The following is a 25,289-nucleotide window of genomic DNA, read 5'->3' as shown; positions in this document are numbered from 1 at the left end:
AAGTCTCTGGTAAACTTACATTTTGTTTTGTATAGCGTCAAATACAGGGCATAAGGTGTTTTCATTTACTGTGCTCTTTTTTAGTCGTTTCATTAAGAGCAGACGTGAACCGTTCAGCTCGCCTGATGTGCATCATTAATCACGAGTCTTTTTGCAGTATCTTTTAAGCGAGGATCACGTATTCGCATCTTCTCTTCCTCATAAAAGCAACAGGCGTCAATTTGTGGTTTCCGAACTTAAAACTGTCTTTGAAATATGTATTAAAATACTCATACTTCGTATTTATACCAGGGCATTTTATATTATTCAACTCATACATTTTTTTGACGGACAGTTCAGATGGCAAATATGTGAAGCCTGTATCAGATGCACAGCGCGTTTTGTACACAGGAAATGAGCTTATACATCCATGTCTCATAAATTTTGCAGTGTTATCAACATTTGAGTGTTAAAAGGGACCATAATTACTGACGTAGGTACCTTTGGACATTCACTTCAGTAAAAACCTTGCCTGTAACACGTACAAATAAAGCTTGACAGACGTACTTTTTGACACTCAAACGTGCGTAAATCCCTATAGATAGCGAAAATGCAATTATCTCAAAAAGTGACAAATAGGACTTAGGTACCTTTTAACAATCACCTTTTCATCTCTGTTTTGAGTGATTTTACCTGTCTATTTTTTCGTATGCGCAGTATAACTTTTTTTAATTTTTTCCTAATTTTTTCTCTTTATATGTAAAATAATATATAATTAAGTCTGGCTTTTCTTGACTTTTTATTAAGTCATAAAACTCACTCCTCAAAGCTTAAAATAACATGTGCAGTTATAATTAACATGCATTTTAAAACTGTATAACTGGCACCAATATGTCGAAATGTCGATATTTCAAATTCGATTAATTGTCTATATCGATATTCGGTACAGCGAAACGCGATTATATCGAATATAGATTGGTGGTTATAATTAAAGTGCAGCTACTCACTGATGTCCATTGAGGGCTGTAATTATCGTATGGCAGCGAAACTTGGTAGATTTTCTAATGTGGTAATGCAGAATCGAATTACACTGGAAAAAAATCAGTTTCAATTTTAGCCACCACGTACAAGTCTGGCGCTGTGAAAGCAAGAAAAAATGCAGAAATGTTTCCATATGTAATACATTAAGAACAGGACATGAATAGAAAAGGCCAAGCAAGTGAGAAAAGCATAATGCTGATATTATTATTACCGTCACTTACACAATTTGTTCAATATGAACACCGGAGACGTCTACGAGATGTTGTATGACGCCAGATTTTCACCTGGTGGCCGAAGGTGGAACTAATTTTTTTACCAGCGTAAATCGGCTTCACATTAATGCAAAAGTATATCTACCAAGTTTCGCTGCCATACGATAATTACAGTCCACACTGAACTCCCGTGCGTAGCTGCACCCAGTATTTCGTTGCCCAATCCCTAGTGCATGCACCCTGCTGTAAACAGGAGAATAATATACACGGTGTTGTGTACATAGTTCCGCGTAGTCAGCACGTACACAACTTTCCCACTAGAACGCGCCCCACTAAGCACAACAGCGCAGTCGCGGCGCTCGTCCGTCTCTGCACTATGAGATGCCATAGAGACGGACCAAATTCTGCTTCCGCCGATCCGCGTATTAATATGTAACGCAGCCAATGAAATTGCTGCTAACGTAGAACCTTTTCTCCTCGCGGATCACACTCGCGCAGCGATACATGAACGCACGAGGTATTATAACGAGTGTACAGACCTCCGATCAGTCAGTCTGCATTTGTCTGTACCAGTCGATAGTCAAGTTTCAGTCTGCGCCTAATAAGATTACCATATTCCTGTACATAGCCATGAAGATACTTTTGTCAAGTATCAGAGATATATGTGAGAATAAGATTAACGCACCAATACCAAAGGAACTTCAGAATGTCAATTGTAAATAGGATCCAGAAACAAGTTAAGTAATTTTTGTGCTTGTTATTATTTTAATAAATGTGTGTGAAAATTAATCAAGCTCTGTTTGAAGTTGGCCACCGTCAATCTGCTACTCCAAGCGTGCTAGTGGCATTTCTATCGTCTGACCTAACGGCAGAAGATAAAGACCACGAGACATATTGCTGACACTCGCCTACTTCGTTAGAGCGACAATTCAAATAATCTGATGGTGTGTGTACCGAAGGTCTTACAGTACGAACACCACACACGGCTACCCGATTAGGAACACAGGGAAGCGAACTGGTTGTGACCCCGTTCACCAGTGAGGTCCGGCGTCAGAGCGTGACGGCTATCGGTCTGTTGCAGCATGGTGCGCGTGCAGAAGAAGCTGTCGCGCGCCGTCTCGTGCCTGGAGTACTTCACGACGCGCGAGTGGCGCTTCTCGTGCGAGAACGTGCGCCAGCTGCTGGGCAAGCTGCGCGGCGCCGACGCCACCAACTTCGCCTTCGACGTGTCCGCCGTCGACTGGCGCCACTACTTCGAGCAGTACGTGCTGGGCACCCGCCGCTTCATCCTCAAGGAAGACCCCAGCACCTTCCCCACAGCCCGCAGCCACCTCAGGAGGTGCGTACCCACAAAACACTTACCGTATTTTACGGACTATAAGACGCTCTAAGCTAACACTTGGTTCAAGTTAGCTATTTACAATTTGTACAGAAAGCAGATGGCAGTTATAAGAGTCGAGGGACATGAAAGGGAAGCAGCGGTTGGGAAGGGAGTGAGACAGGGTTGTAGCCTGTCCCCGATGTTATTCAATCTCTATATTGAGCAAGCCGGTAGGAAACAAAAGAAAAATTCGGAGTAGGTATTAAAGTCCATGGATAAAAAATAAAAACGTTGAGGTTCGCCGATGACATTGTAATTCTGTCAGAGACAGCAAAGGGCTTGAAGAGCAGTTGTACGGAATGGATAGTGTCTTGAAAGGAGGATATAACATGAACATCAACAAAAGCAAAACGAGGATAATGGAATGTAGTCGAATTAAGTCGGGTGATGCTGAGGGAATTAGATTAGGAAATGAGACACTTAAAGTAGTAACGGAGTTTTGCTATTTGGGGAGCAAAATAACTCGTGATGGTCGAAGTAGAGAGGATATAAAATGTAGACTGGCAATGGCGAGGAAAGCGTTTCTGAAGAAGAGAAATTTGTTAACATCGAGTATAGATTTAAGTGTCGGGAAGTCGTTTCTGAAAGTATTTGTATGGAGTGTAGCCATGTATGGAAGTGAAACATGGACGATAAATACACTCCTGGAAATTGAAATAAGAACACCGTGAATTCATTGTCCCAGGAAGGGGAAACTTTATTGACACATTCCTGGGGTCAGATACATCACATGATCACACTGACAGAACCACAGGCACATAGACACAGGCAACAGAGCATGCACAATGTCGGCACTAGTACAGTGTATATCCACCTTTCGCAGCAATGCAGGCTGCTATTCTCCCATGGAGACGATCGTAGAGATGCTGGATGTAGTCCTGTGGAACGGCTTGCCATGCCATTTCCAACTGGCGCCTCAGTTGGACCAGCGTTCGTGCTGGACGTGCAGACCGCGTGAGACGACGCTTCATCCAGTCCCAAACATGCTCAATGGGGGACAGATCCGGAGATCTTGCTGGCCAGGGTAGTTGACTTACACCTTCTAGAGCACGTTGGGTGGCACGGGATACATGCGGACGTGCATTGTCCTGTTGGAACAGCAAGTTCCCTTGCCGGTCTAGGAATGGTAGAACGATGGGTTCGATGACGGTTTGGATGTACCGTGCACTATTCAGTGTCCCCTCGACGATCACCAGTGGTGTACGGCCAGTGTAGGAGATCGCTCCCCACACCATGATGCCGGGTGTTGGCCCTGTGTGCCTCGGTCGTATGCAGTCCTGATTGTGGCGCTCACCTGCACGGCGCCAAACACGCATACGACAATCATTGGCACCAAGGCAGAAGCGACTCTCATCGCTGAAGACGACACGTCTCCATTCGTCCCTCCATTCACGCCTGTCGCGAACCCGCTGGAGGCGGGCTGCACGATGTTGGGGCGTGAGCGGAAGACGGCCTCACGGTGTGCGGGACCGTAGCCCAGCTTCATGGAGACGGTTGCGAATGGTCCTCGCCGATACCCCAGGAGCAACAGTGTCCCTAATTTGCTGGGAAGTGGCGGTGCGGTCCCCTACGGCACTGCGTAGGATCCTACGGTCTTGGCGTGCATCCGTGCGTCGCTGCGATCCGGTCCCAGGTCGACGGGCACGTGCCCCTTCCGCCGACCACTGGCGACAACATCGATGTACTGTGGAGACCTCACGCCCCACGTGTTGAGCAATTCGGCGGTACGTCCACCCGGCCTCCCGCATGCCCACTATACGCCCTCGCTCAAAGTCCGTCAACTGCACATACGGTTCACGTCCACGCTGTCGCGGCATGCTACCAGTGTTAAAGACTGCGATGGAGCTCCGTATGCCACGGCAAACTGGCTGACACTGACGGCGGCGGTGCACAAATGCTGCGCAGCTAGCGCCATTCGACGGCCAACACCGCGGTTCCTGGTGTGTCCGCTGTGCCGTGCGTGTGATCATTGCTTGTACAGCCCTCTCGCAGTGTCCGGAGCAAGTATGGTGGGTCTGACACACCGGTGTCAATGTGTTCTTTTTTCCATTTCCAGGAGTGTAAAACAAATGGATGATGGACAAAATCCAACATGAATAAATGCCGAGGGGAGCTTTAAAACGTCCTACAATCAAACACGTCTGTCAGTGGACTGAACAGTCGTGGTCTAGAGTAAGAGAAGACGTTATTGTTAAATCTTTCAAGAAGTGCGGCATAAGTAACGCTCTCGATGGCAGTGAACACCATCTTATATATGAAGAGGAAAACGATGACAATTGAGAGTAAGAAGAAAAAGAAGAAGGAAGCTCAGATGGCAATTTTCAGGGATTTTAAACTAAGAATGTTTTTTGAGTCTGGCTTTGTAATCTAATAGTAAAAATTATAAAACGTTATTTCTTTAAAAAAAATTGCTTAAAAATTAAGGTACATGTTAAAGTCTGTAGCATCTTACTGTCCGTCAAATATGGTAAGGCGACCATCAGTCCTATTAATCACGGATTTTGATGTTTGTCTTTGATATTTTGTAGAGCGATATGTCCTGAGTAAATGGATAGCGGATTTTCACGCTCCTGTCCCTAGTTTCGGAGAACATCGATGTCGAAATTTTATTCGTACCTCGTTGACTGAGGGATAAAAGTCATAGTATACCTCCTATCTCGTCGCACCTCTTTTTGACCGGCGTAGTGCAGCAACTCGACCAGACACGGACTCAACAAGTCCCCTGTAGAAATACTGAGCTATGCTGCCTCTATAGCGTCCATAATTGCGAAAGTATTTTATGTACGAACTGACCTCTCAGTTATATCCCATAAATGTTGAATGGCACTCATGTCGGACGATCTGAGTGACCAAATCATTCGCTCAAATTGTCCAGAATGTTCCTCAAACCAATCGCGAACAATTGTGGCCCGCTGACTTGGCGAATTGTTATACATAAAAATTCCATCGTCACTGGGAACGTGAAGTCCAAGAATGGCTGCAAATGGTCTCAGAGGAGCTGAACATAAACATTTCCAGTCAACGATCGGTTCTGTTGGCCCAGAGGACCAAGTATATTCCATGTAAACACAGCCCACACAATTACGGAGTCACCACCAGGTAATACAGTGTCTTGTTAACAACTTGGGTCCATGGCTGCATGGGGTCCGCGCCGCACTCGAACCCAGCCATTAATTCTTACCAACTGAAACCTGGACTCAGAAGGCCGCGGTTTTCCAGGGGAGGTGCTGCAGTCAATGTCGTGAAGTTAGGAAAGGTACTCGCGTCGGTCATCTGCTGATAAAGCCAATTAACATCAAAATTCGGTGCACTGTCCTAACGGATACGTTCGTCGTACATCCCACATTGTGGTTATTTCACGCATTATTGACTGTCTGTCAGCACTGACAACTCTGTGCAGACGCCACTGCTCTCGGTGGTTTGATGTAGGCCGTCGGCGCTATGTCACGAACTGCGTGGCCCCTCCCGCCGGAGGTTCGAGTCCTCCCTTGGGCATGGGTGTGTGTGTTGTTCTCAGCATAAGTTAGTTTAAGTAGTGTGTAAACTTAGGGACCAATGTAAAAAAAAAAAAAAAGTCTTGTCACTAGAGCTTCCCGTCGGGTAGACCGTCCGTCGGGTGCGTCTTTCGATTTCACACCACTTCGGCGACTTGCGCGTCGATGAGGATGAAATGAGGATGATTAGGACAACACAACACCCAGTCCCTGAGCGGAGAAAATCTGCAACCCAGCCGGTAATCGAACCCGGGCTCTTAGGATTGTCATACTGTCGCGCTGACCACTTACTCATTTTGTTCTATATTGTTCGTCGACTTTGTTCGTGGCGGACGTCTAATGACACTCGTTCAGGTTGTTCGTTGATCCGTTCACTCAGTTTTTTATTACAGAGGGTAGCTAAACCCTCTGACCGAACACGCTGAGCTAGCGTTGCGGCACCACTCAACTACCGGGGGCGGACTAGGAACCGATGACCTCAGCAGTTTGGTCCCTTAGGAATTCACACACATTTGTACAGTTGAAGGACGTCGGCCGCTGCGTTGTCCGTGGTGGGAGGTAATGGTTGGGTATTCTCGGCACACTCTCGACACTGTGGATCTCGGAATATTGAACTCCCTAACTATTTCCGAAATTGTATTCCCATGCGCCTAACTCCACCTCCCATCCCGCGTTCAAAGTCTGTTAATTCGAGTCGTGCGGTGATAATCGCGTCAGAATGCCTTTTACATGAATCCGGTGACTACAAATGGCAGCTCCACCAATGCACTGCCCTTTTACGCAATGCGTACGCGATACTAGTGGTATCTCTATATGTGCACATCCCTATCCCGTGACTCTTGTCATCTCATTCTATACCTCTAACGTTAATCACGATTCTACCAAACAAGTGTAGCGCTGTCTTTAAAGTTCAGAGCTACCACGCAGGAGGTACGACTTCAAATAATGCCCCGTGTATATCTTTTTTTTTTCAGTTTCATCATACAAGATATCATTAAATAATATACGTCATGCAAAATTATCCAGAAACAATTGTTTTCGCCATAGTAATTTCGTTAATAAATCAACTATAACAGTACACTTTCTTCAAATGTGTTTTCCGTTTGTGGTTCGTAGTTAAAATTCCAAATATTTTGACAACGTCGCTTTCTGCATTTCCTAGACTAGACTCCACTTTCTGTAGTCCCTTCTGCCGTTACGGAATTCCCAGTCGCTATAAAGCGCCAACTGGCTTTAGTCGCTAGCATCAGTTGTGTTCCAGTGTGTGTCAAAAGAGCGCAGTGAAATGGATGAAGGAAGAGCTTGTACAGAGGGACAGCTGAAAGAAGATCCCTCCGGAAGTATAGTGCGCTGAGTAATCAAGGGCAAATTCACTACCGTCATCAAACAGCATGAAAAGCCGCTAGCCAGGTATTCAGGAGAGCTCCCTCTACGTTGTACCTAAGCCTCATCAAAATCCGTCATTAGCAGATTTGATGGTCCCTTTGTTAATTATTTACTCATCCGTGGATCATTTACGTTAGCAAACGAGAAGCTGAGACTGGTGAGATGCCAAGCCACAAAAACAATAATACTTCATTCACAAGGAGAACGCATTCAATCAGATTTTTGTGATTTTTTGTATTTTTATACTGTGTGACACTTAGAACTCAAATATCAGTCCCACAAAGAAGTTCGATGCAACTCTAAAGTTCTCGACAAAATCGACTTTGAAATTTTCCGAGCGTCTTTAATTCTGTAATTCACTGCCTATTTTGTCGTTCGGTCATTACAGCATTGGTGGTGGTGGTGGTGGTTAGTGGTTAACGTCCCGTCGACAACGAGGTCATTAGAGACGGAGCTCATGCTCGGGTTAGGGAAGGATTGGGAAGGAAATTGGCCGTGCCCTTTCAAAGGAACCATCCCGGCATTTGCCTGAAGCGATTTAGGGAAATCACGGAAAACCTAAATCAGGATGGCTGGAGACGGGATTGAACCGTCGTCCTCCCGAATGCGAGTCCAGTGTGCTAACCACTGCGCCACGTCGCTCGGTACAGCATTGGTGGCCTGGGTTCGTTTCGTAAAATATATAAAGATGAAAAAAGCGGTAGCGCTCGAGAATGGTAACGGGAGTGTCGTTTCGGTCTCTCTTTGTTTTCAGATGTAATACTTCCGTCATTTAAATTTAAAACTAGCTGAAAAACCTGGTATTGCGCTGGTTTTCATTTTTCCAATTTTCTATTGGAAACAAAAACAAAACAAAAAATGATCCGTGTTTGTAGTGTAATACGCAAAACATTTCATTTCCATATTTCGTAAAAATACATTTAAAATTATGAAACAGTCATACAAAGAAATATGCATATGTACAAATTTGTTAGTACAGTATGCAAATCAAAAGATATGCTATGCAAAAAACGAATTCTCTGTAATGTTTATTTAAATGAGAACTTCATTACAAACTTTATTTCTAGAAACAAGTCCTGGCATCTGGGCGCAGCTGTTTCGCGATTCTACAAAACATTTTATTAACATCTGTGTGGCAATCCTCTTCAGCCGGCCAGGGTGGCCGAGCGGTTCTAGGCGCTACAGTCTGGAACTGCGCGACCGCTACGGTCGCAGGTTCGAATCCTGCCTCGGGCATGGATGTGTGTGATGTCCTTAGGTTTGTTAGGTTTAAGTAGTTCTAAGTTCTAGGGGACTGATGACCTAAGATGTTAAGTCCCATAGTGCTCAGAACCATTTGAACCATTTTTGAATCCTCTTCATAACACCATTGACGGCTATTGTTTACGCCTACAGTCCTTTGCGCTTCGCAGTTGAAAGCTGTCAAAAGCGCTGCCAGGTATCAGGGGTTTCCTTAAGTTGACTTGGTAGTAGTAGGGTTTCAGAAGTAAAGAATAAATGTGTTAATTTTTCTGCATGTCGCGGCATTTTTTCCCGCATTTCGGTATTTATGATGTCATGTCTCTTGAACTATGTACCGTACAATGATATATTTTGTGCAGGTACATTCAGTGGCATATGTGGATACTTCTGACAAATTTACTGCGAATAGAACGAGTAGCACAGAAGTAATAAATTTAAACGTCACGCATGATGCCTCAGTTTTTGACGCATCTCACTGTTTATGACGTTATATCTTAAAAATGTTCAAATGTGTGTGAAATCTTATGGGACTTAACTGCTAAGGTCATCAGTCCCTAAGCTTACACACTACTTAACCTAAATTATCCCAAGGACAAACACACACACCCATGCCCGAGGGAGGACTCGAACCTCCGCCGGGACCAGCCGCACAGTCCATGACTACAGCGCCTGAGACCGCTCGGCTAAACCCGCGCGGCTGACGTTATATCTCCTTAACTATGATAGGTAGGTGTTTTTACACTCAAAGTGATCGTTGCCTGGCAGCAAGGGACGTGTGTACCAAGTCTGGTCGAAATCGGTCTAGTGTGTGTTAAGGGGCGTGTGGGAAGTTTGGTTGAAACCGGTCCAATGGCGCACACACACATACACACACACTTTCGGCTGGCATTAGGAGCTAAACTACTATACTTTCAATCGAATCAGTCGTCGTCGTCCTCGTCGTCTCCCCCCCCCCCCCCGGCCCCACCCATGATTACTTGAAGAATCGAACTCTCCTGTGTAAAACAGCTTAAAACATCTGATTACAAATCAGTTAATGTGTTAAATGTTTGACGTTAAATATGTAAACGCGTTATGGTCGAAGACGCAAAACGCTAATTATGTTGGTTTTATTAGTTTAGGATGAGTGTAGTCTGGGTAAACTGCGCTCCGTTTAAGAAAGGCTAGTTTTACACGCATGTCAATGTTCATGGGCATCATGTCTCCTTAGGTACGTGTCGTTCAACGATATAATCCCGCAGGTACATCCAGTACTCTCGAACACGGTACCAGTATGCTCCAAAATGCTGCGCACGAAAATGCGTTTTTCAGGGGGTCATGTCCTGGGTTCTATTAATCACAGAGATAAGGGATCAAGTGCTTTGAGTATCCCTTGATCCAGTGACAATTTGTATACGTATCGGAAGAACAGGCATACTATAGCTATGCTACAGTACAGGTTCTAAATTTAAACATTGCACTCTTCCTCCAACCGAGGAAAATTGGTTGCTTTGCGTTAGGTGTGGTCTAGGGTGGAGCTTAGGTGGCTTATAAAAGCATCATTTCTTCATGGACGACTCTGACAGAGAGTGAAATTTTGGAAAAACTTTGAAATTATGCGTAACATTTGTTGGGCGTCACCAAGTACTCTCTTCCTTAAATTATGGCTGAATATAATCTAGGTAATTCTGAATTCTTTTAGACTCTGTCCGGCTTATGTAAACAGATGTGCTGCTGTGTATTGTGTTTTTGTGATGTAACAATCATCTATGAGCGATATATTTTGGACATGATTTACGTTTTTAAATATTTTAATTATGATAAACCTTTTATAACGTGCTGATTGTTATCCATATGACAACTTGACGTGACGTTCATCTTAAAGTGAAACGTTTTCAGAACAAATAGAATTTTATGGTCTGTAAATATACAGTTCTGTTTCCGGTTTTTCTAATACTAAACTAAAACTTTTATCTTAAATGTTACGTCTTACCTCATGTTGTGAGACATATTCCATGTATATGCATTTTGTTACAGACCTAAAAATGAAAGCACAGTCTATGGAAACCGGCTGTCTCAAATAAAGAGATATTTTATGCGATCTAGGCTGTTGAATGTTTTTAGATGAATTTGTAGCTGTCTTAAGTTTGATGTGAGATCATTGGTGCACTGGCACACCATGTTCAGTGGTACGAGATTGCTTCGGAGTTGTAATGCGATCCTTGCCATTGTTTTCGGCTGTAATTGCCAGGGTAGTGTGTCGTTTGCGGATTTCGGTGGGGTTCGCATCAGATAGCATGCAGGGACCCAAAATGCTATGTACTGACAAGTACGACTCAGAAAGATGACTCACTTTGTGCATTTTGTTTCCAATTCATCATCCTGCAAAACAAATTTTATTCAGCTGAATTTTCTAAAATATCGTTAGTGCGTTTTCTAATCATTCTGTTTCACTGGTGTTTCGCTATCATTGAACCGAGGTCTGTCGTTTGCTTTGACTGCAAATGAAACTATGAGACGTTCCATTTTATATTCTCAAATACTGTTTATGTCACTGCTTCTACCCATGTTGTCAGGATCAAAGGCACGCTCCTGACAGGACGAACTTCCCGTTCGGTGTTAGCTTTAATCGCAGATGCAACATGAATAAAACAGGCGGTACACGTCCTTCCCTAATAACATTGAAATGAGCGCAGCAATAATCTATTCCGCCCACTGCTATCAAGAAAGTCATTGGCGACACGCGAATAGCAGCATACTGAATATTTCGCATGATTTACTGAATTTTTTTGGAGATTCGCTCCGCTTTCGAGAGAATGATATATGTGTGTATCTTAACAATATGATCATTGTTCACGAATCTCGACGTGCATTTGACTTTCATGCTCTTGTTTTTCATACTGCTACCACATATCGGCTTCTAAAAAAACAGGCGCTCGCAAGAAATCGTTCCTACGTCCATAACTCAATCTATACTCCGTAAGCTGCGAGTGGCGTTCAATAAGTAATGCAACACATTTTCTCTGAAAGCAGGTTAGTTTTATTCAGGATTCCAATACATCATATCATTCCCTACTCTTTTGGGTACAATTCCCTATTTTTCAACATAATCTCTTCAATGCGACGGCCTTACGCTACATTACTGGGAGAGCGTGCATACCCGTACGGTCGACGTCGGAACCAAAGCCTTGCTGCATAAGTAGCTTCCCCGTCATCCACGTACTGCTTCTCGCGGAGTGGGTCCTTCATTGGCCAAAGAGATGGAAGTCGGAAGGTGCGAGATCCGGGCTGTACGGTGGACGTGGAAGAACAGTCCAACGAAGTTTTGTGAGCTCCTCTCGGGCGCGCAGATTTGCGTGAGGCTTTGCTTTGTCATGGAGAAGAATTTCGTTTGCACTTTTGTGGCAGCGAACACGTTGCTGTCGTTTCTTCCATATCCTAAGGACACTAGAATACACTACAGAGTTGATCCTAGCCCCAGGAGGGAGAACATCAAACAAAATAACCCTTTCAAAATCCCAGAAGACCGTCGCCAAACTTTACCTGCTGAGTGTACGCCTTTAAACTTTTTCTTCGGAGGAGAGATGGTGTGGCGCAACTCCATGGATTGGCGTTTCGTTTTCAGTGAGAAGGTGATGAGAAACACAAACCTTCTGAACAGAGGAACGATCTTCTATAAATCGGTGCAGATACTGGCCTACGCAGATTACATAAATATAATTGCAAGAACCCAAAAAGCAATGGAAGAGACATTTACAGCTCTTTAACAGGCCAGTAGGAACATGGAGTTAATTATTAATGAACAAAAAACAAAATATATGTCAGCTGGAAAAGCACATAGAGAAAATATGCCAAATGCAATAACAATGGGCAATTATACATTTGAGAGAGTTGAACATTTCAAGTATCTGGGCTCGACAGTTACACATCTAAATGATACCTCCTTTGAAATTAAGCAGAGATTAATACTGGCCAACAGAGCCTATTTTGCTCTGACAAGACTTCTATCCTCAAGGCTCCTAACTCGTACCACGAAATTAACTACGTATAAATCACTTATACGACCAGTGCTTACATATGCCTCTGAAGTCTGGACATTAACAACTAAAGATATTGAAACACTGGATGCATTTGGCAGAAAGGTTCTTAGACGAATTATCGGCCCAATCTGTGAAAGAGGAAGATGGAGGAGGAGATACAACCATGAGTTGTATACGATATACAAAGACCAACCCATCAGGAGGATAGTGAAATCATTCAGACTGAGGTGGGTGGGATATGTGGCTCGCATGAATGATACAGAAGTACCAAAAAGAATATTACAAGGAGTGCCAGGGGGGCAGAGAGGACGTGGTCGACCAAGAGCCAGATGGGAAGGTGGAGTAATCGAAGATCTTAGGAAGATCGGGTATAGAAACTGGAGAGTATTGGCAAAGGACCGAGAGAGATGGAAGGAAATTGTAGAAGAGGCCAAGGCTCATCATGTGCTGCAGAGCCAAGAAAGAAGAAGAAGAAGTGATGAATCCATGTTTCACCGCCTGTGACGATGTTTGATAAGAAAAATATCACGATCAGCCTGGTAGTGCTCAAGCAACTTCGCACAGACGGTCCTTCGTTGCTGTTACGTTAGGCAGCGCGGAACCCAGCGGACAGACACCCAAGTGGTGGACGAGTGCGTCCGCACTACCAACTGAGACGTCCAGTTGAGCAGCGAAGTGTTTGGTTGTGGTTCGTCGATCACCTCGAATAAGGCTGTCCGCAGGATCCAACATTCCAGGAGTCACAGCTGAGATGAGAAAGGTTTGCGCTACCTTATTGCGATCATGACGGACGCCTCGCCCAGTGACTCACCGTGCTTTTGCTCAACTGCCAAATCTTCGTAGATAATCGCAAGCGCCTGTGAATATCTGCGATGCTCTGGTTTTCTACCAAAAGATACCCAATGAAGGCTCTCTGCTTGGAACGCATCTCCGTTACTGACGCCATTTTGAAGGCTATGTATAGTGATGCCACGTACTGGTACTCTGTGGAACTATAGGGGACTAAAGCAGGAAAATGGCACGATGTCCCATAGCAAATTCTGCATTTTTTAGAGAACTTTCCGAGAAAAAAATGTGTTGCATTACTTACTGAACGCCCCTCGTACCTTAATGTGTACATTGTGCAGTGTACCAGAATCATATACTCCACTTTCCTGTTGGATTCGTGGTTGTTAAGCAGGCAGGACTGTCGGTACCACTCTGGAAACACCAGAATTTCACGGTGATGTTCATTGTGTCTTGGAATACACTCTTTGAAATTCTTAAGGTTGCAGTCGTAAAATGCAGAGAGCGAAAGGTTATCTACAACCGAAAACATTATGTAGTTGTAAGAATCGAAGAATATGAGTCCAATAGTTAATAAGGGAGTGGGAAATGGTTTTAGCCTATCCACCTGGTTATTCAGTCTATACACTGAACAAATGGTAAAGGAAACCAAAGACAAATTGGGAAAGGGGATTAAAATTCATAGGGATGAAAATAAAATCGTTATTTTTCCCAGTGACAATGTTCTTTAGTCGGAGAATGCGAAACAATTGAAAGATTAGTTGAACGGAATGGACGTGTCTTGCAAAGAGATTATAAAATAAGTATGAACGAAAACAAGAAAAAGTAATGCAATGTAGTAAAATTAAATCAGGTGATGCTGAGGAAACTAGATTAGCAAATGAGACACTGAAAGTAGTGGACGTGTTGGGGAGCAAAATGACAAGATGGCAGAAACAAAAAGGGCTTAAAATACCAAGAAAACCCTCCGCAAGAAAGAGAAAAGAAAGCTTAGATCTCTCTCCTGTCAACTGAACTTGACAGTGGTCGCAGATCGACGAATAGTATTTAGGAACAGATGGAACGAGAGTAAGCCATCACTTTCGTCGCTAAATTGCAGTTTGTAAGGATTCTACCAGTAAACCTGTGTCTGGTACATGTCTGCCTGCCCGTTGCTAGATTGAAGTGCCACCCATAGCTCAGACGGGTGCTCCTAGATACTTGACTGTTGTGACTGATAGCCGATGGAGCAATCAAACGATATGGGATCTCGATTATAGTCTTACAGAGTCTGTAACCGAATCAAACAGTCGTCTTGACAAAATATTTCAGTGGTGCGTCTGGCCGTCGTCCTCGGGTGCGAACGCTGCTTACTAAATCTTACCGGAATTCATTCGTATTCACTCACTCACTCAACAGGTCTTGTTTATCCACATCTGTTATTATGCATTGCATGCATCCTTGAGGTATTTGCTTGTTTTGACACCTCATGTGTTTGGAAAGTAACTTCTGACCAATACGAGGATTGGAACTTTAATAGTGGCAAGAATTTATTTACAGCTCGTACAAAATAGATACGTGTTTCAAAGCTTTACTGACCTTAAAAGTAGTCACCAGCGTTGTGTTTAACCCGTTGCCAGCGATGTGGAAGTCGAAGGATACTCTTAGCAGCGCCAGTTGTGTTGACAATTCGAGCGGCGCGGTCTATTGCCCGACGAATTTGTAGCAGTTCTGAAGCGAATGCCGTGAAGTGTATCCTTTTTTTTAGAAATTGAGTTGAACTCACGAGGGCTTAAGTGAGGGGAGTGCAGTAGATGGTACAGCACTTGCAGCCCCATCAGTCAAACAAATCAGTAACAGCTTGCACTGTACGTGCTTGAGCATTGACCTACAAAATGATGGTCAGATCCTGCAGAAAATGTCATCGCTTCTGTCTCTATGCTGTTCATTTTTGGAACACAACCTACGACAGAAATGATGACACTTTCTGCAGGACCTGACTATCATTTTGTAGGCCAATACCTCAAGCACGTAGAGTGCAAGCTGTTACTAATTTGTTTGACTGATGGGGCAGGTAAGTGCTGTACCATCTACTGCACTCCCCTGACTTCACGCTATTCGCTTCAAAACTGCTACAAATTCGTCCGGCAATGGACCGAGCCGCTCGAACTGTCAACACAACTGGCACTGCTAAGAGTATCCTACGACGTCCACATCGCTGGCAACGGGTTATACGCAATGCTGGTGACTACTTTGAAGGTCAGAAAAACTTTGAAACACGTATCTATTTTCTACGAGCTGTGAATAAATAGTTGCCACTATTAAATTTCCAACCCTCGTATCTTTCTGCAACCCCCGAAATTTTATGCAGAGGTTGTCAACCTACCTTAAATTACCAACAACTGCCGTCTACGGTAACGGTTTCATCTGTAACAGAGAATCAAAGAACCTGCGAAAGAAATTGTCACTGGTGGCCCATAACGTGACGTAGCTCCCGTGGTGAAAGCTGACAGAAACGATGAATCACTATAGCGTGTGTGCCCAAGCCGGGAAAGTCAAAAACAGTTTTTTTTAATCAGATAAAACAAGACTCCACTTTTTATTTACAGGATAGCCCTTGTCGCTGTTTGTAAAACTATCCGCTAGCCCAATTTCAATCGCTTCCTTTAACACGCAGAGACAAATGCGAGACGCAGGACCAGCTATCTATTTTAGTGTAATTCTTCAGACTCTCCGGCAAACTGTTGAGATCTTGAGGTGTCGGGTATGATGAAGCTAACGAGTCACGTTGTCGAAATACCGTGCCTGGACAACGCCGATATCAGGCAGGATACCCAGCACCCCAACACTTCAACTGTCTAGTGAAAGAGCGGCCCGAATCAAGTATTCGTGCAGCCCGCGGTTCTCAGCCATACTTTATACTAACAATCATCAAGCAACTAACAGCTGAGTCCAAGAACGTCAACCAGTGTTAACAGCTTCTTAAGAGTGTAGCGCCGGCCGAAGTGGCCGAGCGGTTCTAGGCGCTACAGTCTGGAACCGCGCGACCACTACGGTCGCAGGTTCGAGTCCTGCCTCGGACATGGATGTGTGTGATGTCCTTAGGTTAGTTAGGTTTAAGTAGTTCTAAGTTCTAGGGGACTGATGACCTCAGAAGTTAAGTCCCATAGTGCTCAGAGCCATTTGAACCAAGAGTGTAGCTTTGCTGTCGAGAACAAACAAAAATAGTTACAGGGGCAGCAGAATTTTCATATATGATTAATTTTACTTGTCGTTGCTGAATTCGGTCATGAATTGAGCAAAGCTGGCCGCATATGTCGGGGGCAGAGTTGTAAGAAACGCGACCGCTGCGGGGTTAAAGGGTGTGAGAGGGGGAATGTCTCACTGTTTGACTTTCAGTACTGACATCTCACGGTCAAGGGAGCTTCGTACTAGGGCTGTTCATAAAGTATTGATATATCGATATTTCTTTAAGTAGCTATTGATATTTGACGCTGACATTTTTCACACGATATATCAATATCGAATGCTGAAATTTTTATTGTATATTATTTTTTCACAATTTTTGGCAAATATTTGAAGTTGTTCTTTTGAAACTGTAGTAGCACGGAGCTTTCATCACGTTCAGTCTTTCTCTTTGACTGTGTGAAGCAAGTACATGTGGCACAAAAGAAGAAATCCAATTGCACAGGAACAGGGGATGAATGGAATAACAGGATTTCCAATGTGAAGAAATAGCACACCTGTGCGTTAAAAAACAATTTGTAACGCAACTAGTGTGCTATTTCATCACATCGGCGTTCTTCAACAACAGTTGCTGAATTTGTGAACAAAACTTTGAATGACGAGACTGGTCTTTGCGGTGGGCAGTGACGAGTGAGGGGGAAATGCTGATGTAATCTGCGCTCGGCGCTACCAACAGAAACTGCAACGTTTAGCTTCAGCACGCAATTTTGACACTACAGCTGCTAGCTCGCTGACGTTGGCAGAAATGAGAAAACAGGGAAGACGACATGAAGTATTCCGGACAAACCCGATATATGACAAAACCGTCGACCGATCAATCGGACCTTTTATTGTGCCACTTACTCGTACATGCAGTTACCAAAGCGGTTCTGCCTAAGCGTGAACGTGCATGGTTTTCCTTTCAATTGTTGCTCTAAGGGGGGCTGGGGGGTGGGAAGAGGCAGGCTGCTAGCTTGTTGATGTACAGAATATCTAAAAATAAATCAATACTTAAATATACATTTCTAAAACCGGTAGAATTATTTACAATGTTCAGCGGATATTTTAATGGGCAGATAAGTCAATAATTTTTCAGTCGATACATCAATATGTCTATACTTTTAACGATAAATCGAATCCGATAATTATATTTTTTAAATATCGACATATCGGATTCCTGATATTTTTAAAAACATCTTCGTACCATTCAGATACATTTTGACACAGAAGAAACATGGATTCGTTAATGTACATTATAGAGACGGTGATCTCCAAAAAAGAATTGATTATGTCTGATGCTGCATAATACATTTAAATATAGTTACAATTACTGTTATGAATTAATCATCTGAGCACACAGGGAAAACAACATTTCGTCAGGCAATTACAGCCAGAATGAAATTTTCACTCTGCAGCGGAGTGTGCGCTGATATGAAACTTCCTGGCAGATTAAAACTGTGTGCCGGATAGAGATTCGAACTCGGGACCTTTGTCTTTCACGGGCAAGTGCTCTACCATATGACCTACCCAAGCACGACTCACGACACTTTCCCGCGAAAGGCAAAGGTCCCGATTTCGAGTCTCGGTCCGGCACACAGTTTTAATTTGCCAGGAAGTTTCAGGAAATTACAGAGTTACGGCTTCCGAGACGCTGACGGATGCGGCAATTTGAAACAGAACAGCCGACACGAAGTGTTCCGATCGATGAATTGGGGGCAGACGACCAACTTCCGGCTCCCTTACTGTAACTAGTGTGTTGGGGGCTCATAATATACTAATTTATATAGCTTACTAATTAATATGTCAGTCCGGAACCGCGCTGCTGCTACGGTCGCAGGTTCGAATCCTTACTCGGGCAAGGATGTGTGTGATGTCCTTAGGTTCGTTAGGTTTAAGTAGTTCTAAGTTCTTGAGGACTGATGACCTCACATGTTAAGTCCTATAGTGCTCAGAGCCATTTGAACCATTTTTAATTAATATGGAGATCGGTACATACGAGGCCCACAGTCCCGCCTCACAATGTCAGTGCTGGCTTTTGAGCAAAGAAGTTTGACGACCACTGATCTAGCACCTCGCCATACGTCAGTCTGTGTCACTTGGTTAGTAAGTGCTCTGCCACCGCAGGGTCTTTAGATTCTAGTGACTATGGTGTGGTGATCTTGAACACATCTTTTGTGAACAATGCGAATCGTCTGGCCACGTTTTGACACAGCGGCAAAGAATCCAGTAAATGCCGGACTTCTTTGGTGCTAGATCCAAGAGAAAGCCAAGGAGAGTTTTAATCTTGGCTGCTGGACAGAACAGACATCTAATATTCGTTCCTCGACAAAAGTTTTGAATATTCTCGTAATAAGTGGTCTACGATACCAGAGGTCTCATTGATCCATGCACTTCATGCATTATCCAGTTTGAGCCCATATACTGGACGGGTTTGCTACTGCCATGCTTTTTGGCTGTTTCCCAGTCATGTAAACGTACTGCTGCCGCAGCGGAACACGGCGAGCAGTCCAGTATCAACAACAGCCTCGTTCAGTTTGTGTTCAGCACTGCAGTAACATGTCACGTAGAGGTATACAGCACTTCTATAGAGCCAGAATAGTGACTTTATTTTCATCAGATCATAGACGGCAAGATGTTGCCGATGGGTTGTATGTCACTCAAAGTGGTGTGTCTAAGGTGTGGAGAAAGTACAGAGACAAGGTAAATGTGACCGATAGACCTCGCAGTGGTCGTTTTCGTACGACAACACCAACGAAGGATCGTTTCCTCCAACTGTCGGCTCACGGACGCCCAACATCAACTGCCAGAAATATTGGAAATGACTTCTCCCGGTCTCCTCAGACCAAAAACAGTGAGTAGAGGATTGCAGCACAGTGGTCATCATTCGAGAAGACCAATGAGAAGTTTTGAACTGAACCAACGGAACCGATGCAGTCGAAGGAGCTGTGCTCTTGCACATCAACATTGGACCGTTGCAGAATGGAATAATGTCATGTTTGCTGATGAGACCAGGATTGCTTTGCGACCGGACGCTAGGCGTGTTAGGGTGTGGAGAAGCGCTAGACGGAACCAGGAACGCCGATACGATTTTGAAGTCCGTCCGTTTGCAGGAGAAAGTATAATGTTCTGGGAGGCAATAATGATGGGACGGCGGACCCCTCTAATTCCCATCTACGGTAATTTGACTGGTCCTGACATCTCCAAGAGGTCCTACAAACGATTGAAAGGCCCTACGGACGTGACGTCGCTGACAACTTCATCCTAGTCCATGACAATGCAGTACCGCACAGTACTCTTGCAGTGTCTCGGTGTCTTCAAAGATGCAATCAACCGAATGCATTGATTAACACAGTCCCCAGACATGAATGCAATTGAGCACGCGTGGGACCTGTGCAATGTGGCCATTGCACAGAGTCCGAATGGACCTGACAATCTTCAAGACTGGAACGAAATTTTTACTCTGCAGCGGACTGCGCGCTGATATGAAACTTCCTGGCAGATCAAAACTGTGTGCCAGGGCCGAGACTCGAACTCGGTACCTTTGCCTTTCGCGGGCAAGTGCTCTACCACTGAGCTACCCAAGCACGACTCACGACCCGTCCTCAAGTTTGGAAGGTAGGAGATGAAGCACTGGCGGAAGTAAAATTTTGAGGACGGGTCGTGAATGGTGCTTGGGTAGCTCAGTGGTAGAGCACTTGCCCGCGAAAAACAAATGTCCCTAGTTCGAGTTTTGATCTGCCAGGAAGCTTCAATCTATAAGACCTCGCTGAAGCTGCCATTGACGGGTGGGACCTCATACCACAAGATAAACTTGATGGTCTCATCCAGAGCATGCCTCACAGAGTGGAAGAACTCATCCGTGTGCGGGGAGGACGTACTCACTACTAAAGACTGCTAATCATAATCATGATAGAAAGATTTTCACCGTTTTTCTTTTCAAGATGTACACTTAGGAGAGAGCCTGCTTTGTTTCGTAATGATTTCTTGTAACTAACCAAAGTCGTTCTCGTTTTCAGAAGTAATTATGTTTATTTTGTTAGTAAAGTATTGCACAAACCTCAACTGGTGTACTATAAGAAGTCCTTGTGGTAAGCTCTATGATATTCCAAACATTCGTTGAAGTGTGTATATTTTAAAATCATTCCTATCGTTGAAGATATGCTTCCAGTTATATGGCAGGAAAGCAACAGATGTACAGGGAAACCCAAAAGTCCTTTAACATCCGAAAATACACTAATTCACAGAATAATGTAGTTAGAGAGGTAAATCTTGACACACTTGCTTGAAATGACATGCGGTTTTATTGAAACCAAAAACGAGTGCAAAAACCAGTAACAGATGGCGCTGGACAACAACGCGTCATTGACGTCGCATGAGAATCGTGTACAAAATGATCTATAGTGAGAGAGGGAATCAGAAGCACCAACAGTTGCGGCATGTTGACTTCACCAGAAAAGGCAAGCTGTGAAGCTTCACTTTGAGAACGCAGAATCCGCTACTGCAGCTTTATTATCCTGTAGCCATAAGAAGGGTATTCGAACGGGTAAAGGTCCTGTGATAAAGTCTGTGTGAAGAAATTGATCTGTAAGTTCGAAGCCACGGGTTGTTTAGGTGATGAGAACCTACTGGGCCACAGACACTAGTGCCACTGCTGCTCAGGCAGTTCAGTAAGGAATGGAGGCGTTAGCGGGTTCATTTTCGCGTGGTGAAGTAAGTGCTCGTGAAGAAGCACGTCGCACCGGCATTCTACGCACTACTGTTTGGAGAGCACTGAGGGGTACACTCCAATCCTGTCCGCAAAAAATCCAGCTTCATTATGAACCGTCAGCTATAGTTTTTGTGGCCGCGAAGATCTTTGCGGTGTGGGTCCATCAAAAAATGTGGGAAGATGACGAGTGGTTGTCTAAATTTTTGTGGACCAACGAAGTCCATTTCACACTCTGAAGGTCTGTTAACACCCACAACTACAGAATTTGGACTAACGAAAATCCTAGAACTATCATGGAAACCCCACTATATGACGAGAATGTAACGGTATGTTGTGAATATGTCACATCAGTTGTGATCGGACACGTTTCCTACGAGGAAATGCAGGGTGCTGCTTTTCAAATTGTCAGCGTGACGGGTGCGAGGTACGCCTATGTGTAACAGAATCGCATCGTCCATAGGACGGTTGATAAATACCTGCTGGAAGGTACGACTTTTGTGGAGGATGGCGCTCCACCCCATAATGCTACATGTGTGAAAGATCTCTTGCGAAAATCAACAAGCCGGCCGGAGTGGCCGTGCGGTTCTAGGCCCTACAGTCTGGAGCCGAGCGACCGCTACGGTCGCAGGCTCGAATCCTGCCTCGGGCATGGATGTGTGTGACGTCCTTAGGTTAGTTAGGTTTAAGTAGTTCTAAGTTCTAGGCGACTGATGACCTCAGAAGTTAAGTCGCATAGTGCTCAGAGCCATTTGAAAATCAACAGGTGAGGATCGCGGGCTGAGCCGCCACTTCCGCCATGCTTGGCCTCACAGGTCCCCAGGCCTCAATCCGTGTGATTATTAGTTGTGGGTTTGCCTGATGTCTACCGCGATTGTCCGACTTCATTAGAGGCGCTAAAAGACAACACCCGACGGCAGTTATCAGTTTCTCGCAGTAGCTACTGATGTGCTGTACAGTACATTGCCCCTCGTCTACAGGTATTGTTGAGGAAGGACGATCGACATGTTGAGCATTTGTTATAAAGAACATCGTCTTTCCTAGAATTCAGTTGTTATGCTAACTACTGCTTTTGTATCTTATGAAGCGCCATCTGCTGCTCTTTAGTGCATTTTTTGTTTAAATAAAGCCCCATGTAATTTCAGGCATTTGTGTCAATTTTTACCTCTCTAACTACATTATTCTGTGAAGTATCAATTTTTCAAATGTTGACGGGTTTTTAATCCTGTACATGTCTTCTACTGGTTCTGTTGAAGATACAAACTCTAAGGCATGGTGGATCTGTCATCCATAAATTGTGCTCGAACACAAGCTTAAGGCGTTCTGGTTCTTGTGTCAACGTTTCCATGGCCCAAGGACTCCTTACTATTGCCCTCAGGACTCATCGCATTTTTGTATCGGTTCATATGCGTTGGTTTTCTACAAGCACAGTGTCCCAGAGTCCCATCACCCTTCCTGCAGACCAGTACGTCCAGAAAAGGAAATTTTTCATCCCATTACACTTCCATTATAACCGTGATGCTGGGCTGAAGGCAGCTAAAAAGAAATGGTTGACAGCGTCTAGTCCACCTGGGCACACCACGACTGTATCGTTGACGTCCCCCTCTCCCCCCCCCCCCCCCCCCCCCCAAATAGGTAGGTTTTAAAAGAAGCCATCCTCAGAGCCCTGCATAAATAAGTTGGCAACCTTCGTGGATAGTGGACTGCCCATAGCCACTCAGTCATTTTGTTCGCAGAATACTAATCATTATTAAATAAAAAACTGGACAAGTCCAAGTAGGTCACTCGCTCTGAGGGTTCCGTAAAAATTTAATTATGTGTGTAGGTAGTCCAGCTACAGGTTCTGATGAGTGCTAGATATGCCACATAAATGACCGTACCTTTTGATTGCATTGAACTGGAAGCTTAAATTTTTTAGCGCGCAAAGAGAGCGAATATCTTAGCATTTTATATAAATTTCAGCTTGATACCTCTATCCGTTCTTGAGAAAAAGAGGTCTTAGCAGGCGGGTAGACAGACGAACAACAAAGTGAGGTACAGAACCCTAAAAACATGCCGACGTCAGCACATTATGTCAAAGCTCGTCATTTCCATATGCAGTTTTTCACGAACTAGGATCAAGAACTATTCAAGAAGAACCCGGTTAAAAAAAAGACAGTACATCAAATTTCATAAGCAAATCCAAGGGACCAAGACGTAAAGACTTCAAGCGCTGGATAAAAAACTTTGAAATATGGTTCTGATAGTTCGCGGTGGGTGGGATACTAGATATTTCGCCAAATTGCACGTGGGCGCACCCAAATTACTGTCTATGGATCATAGCAGTACCCCTTAGTTGTGGATGTTTGGCACACTGTATAATCTCGGTGGAACGGCAGCATTAGGACGAAATTTTCTGAGGCACGTTTACCGAAAACGATCTCTTTCTCAAAAGCGAAAGTGTCTTCCGGTTTATTCCTTCAGTGGGATTGTTCTGCAACGTTCGGTAAGTCGAGTCCTTAAGTAAATTACCCATTTTGTCCACATAAACGTCCCATGAACGAAGAGCCGTGGCGTTACCTTTGTCCTTTGGTATCCTCCGTATTATCGAAACCACTTTCTACCATTCCACGCAGTATGATTCCAGTCGATCTGTGTCAGGCCACAGGAGTAATTAACGCAATGACTGTTTTAGTAAGCGAGGTGGAGCAGCTGTGAGACAATGGACGAAAATACTGGTGGAAGGTGGATCAAATTTCCGCCCGGTCATCCATACTTACGTTTTACGTTTTCCGAGGATTCTGTAAATAAATTAAGGCAATTCCGGAATGATCCGTTTGGAAAGGTCACGGTTGTTTTCCTTCCCCATCCCGAACATGTCTCTGTCTATAATGAAAGCGTCGTAGATGGGATGTTAGACCCTAATATTCATTCCTGTTTTAGATTGACTGTTTTCATTTGTACGGCAAAAGTAAATAATACACCACCTGATCAAAAGTATCGGGACACCTACTAGTGGACATTAAAATTGGGAGCGTCCATCCTTCGCCATTATGAAGGCGTGAACTCTGTTATTGACACTTTCAATGCTGTGTCTCAATGTCTGTGGAGAAGTTGTAGCCCATCCTTCTTCAAAAGCCGAAATCAGAGAAGGTATTAATTTTGGACGCTGGGGTCTGGAGTGAAGTCGACGTTCTAACTCATCCTTTGTCCACTGGGATCAGGTCGAGACTCAGAGTAGGCATGTGCACTTCAGGAACATTATTGCGCACAAACCATTGCCTCACAGATGCTGTTAAATCAAGAACAGCTGCCAACATTAGTAACTTTCAAGGAGCTACCCACAATGTAGCGAAGCAGCTTAAACCCCTTAATAAAGGTAAAGCCTCAGGTCCAGACTGCGTACTAGTCAGGTTCCTTTCACAGTATGCTGACACAATAGCTCCACTCTTAACAATCACATAAAACAGCTCGCTCGTCGAATGATTCTTACCTAAAGACTGGAAAATTGCACATGTCACACCAAAACCCAAGAAAGGAAATACGGGTAATCTGCTGAATTACGGACCGACATCAGAAATGTCGATATGCTGTGTTCGACCATTATGTATTACCTCGAAAAAAAACGATTTATTGACAAATAGTCAGCACGGATTCAGAAAATATCGTTCTTGAGAAACATAACTAGTTCTTTATTCTAACGAAGAATGAATGCTATCGACAAGGGATGTCAAATTAATTTTAGATTTCCAGAAGACTTTTGACACCTTTCCTCAAAAGCTTCTTGTAATCAAAATCCGTGCGTATAGGGTATTGCCTCAGTTGCGCAAGTTGATTCGTGAGTTCTTACTAGAAAGGTCA

At 44.1% G+C, this 25,289-nt stretch overlaps 1 protein-coding gene across 2 annotated transcripts in view; it reads left to right on the top strand.

Moving 5' to 3' along the window:
• Positions 1-25,289, top strand: part of LOC124544760 (putative fatty acyl-CoA reductase CG5065) — a 202,263-nt gene that overhangs the window by 166,054 nt on the left and 10,920 nt on the right. For both annotated transcript variants that reach the window (XM_047123436.1, XM_047123435.1), the window contains exon 8: positions 2,314-2,571. In XM_047123436.1, the coding sequence (XP_046979392.1) occupies positions 2,314-2,571 (258 nt within the window). The remainder of the gene's footprint in view (positions 1-2,313; positions 2,572-25,289) is intronic.

Source organism: Schistocerca americana, chromosome 8, assembly GCF_021461395.2.
Source record: "Schistocerca americana isolate TAMUIC-IGC-003095 chromosome 8, iqSchAmer2.1, whole genome shotgun sequence".
NCBI classification, from domain to species: Eukaryota; Metazoa; Arthropoda; class Insecta; order Orthoptera; family Acrididae; genus Schistocerca; species Schistocerca americana.
Note: the sequence above shows the minus strand (reverse complement) of the source record. Positions and strands in the feature narration are given on the sequence as shown.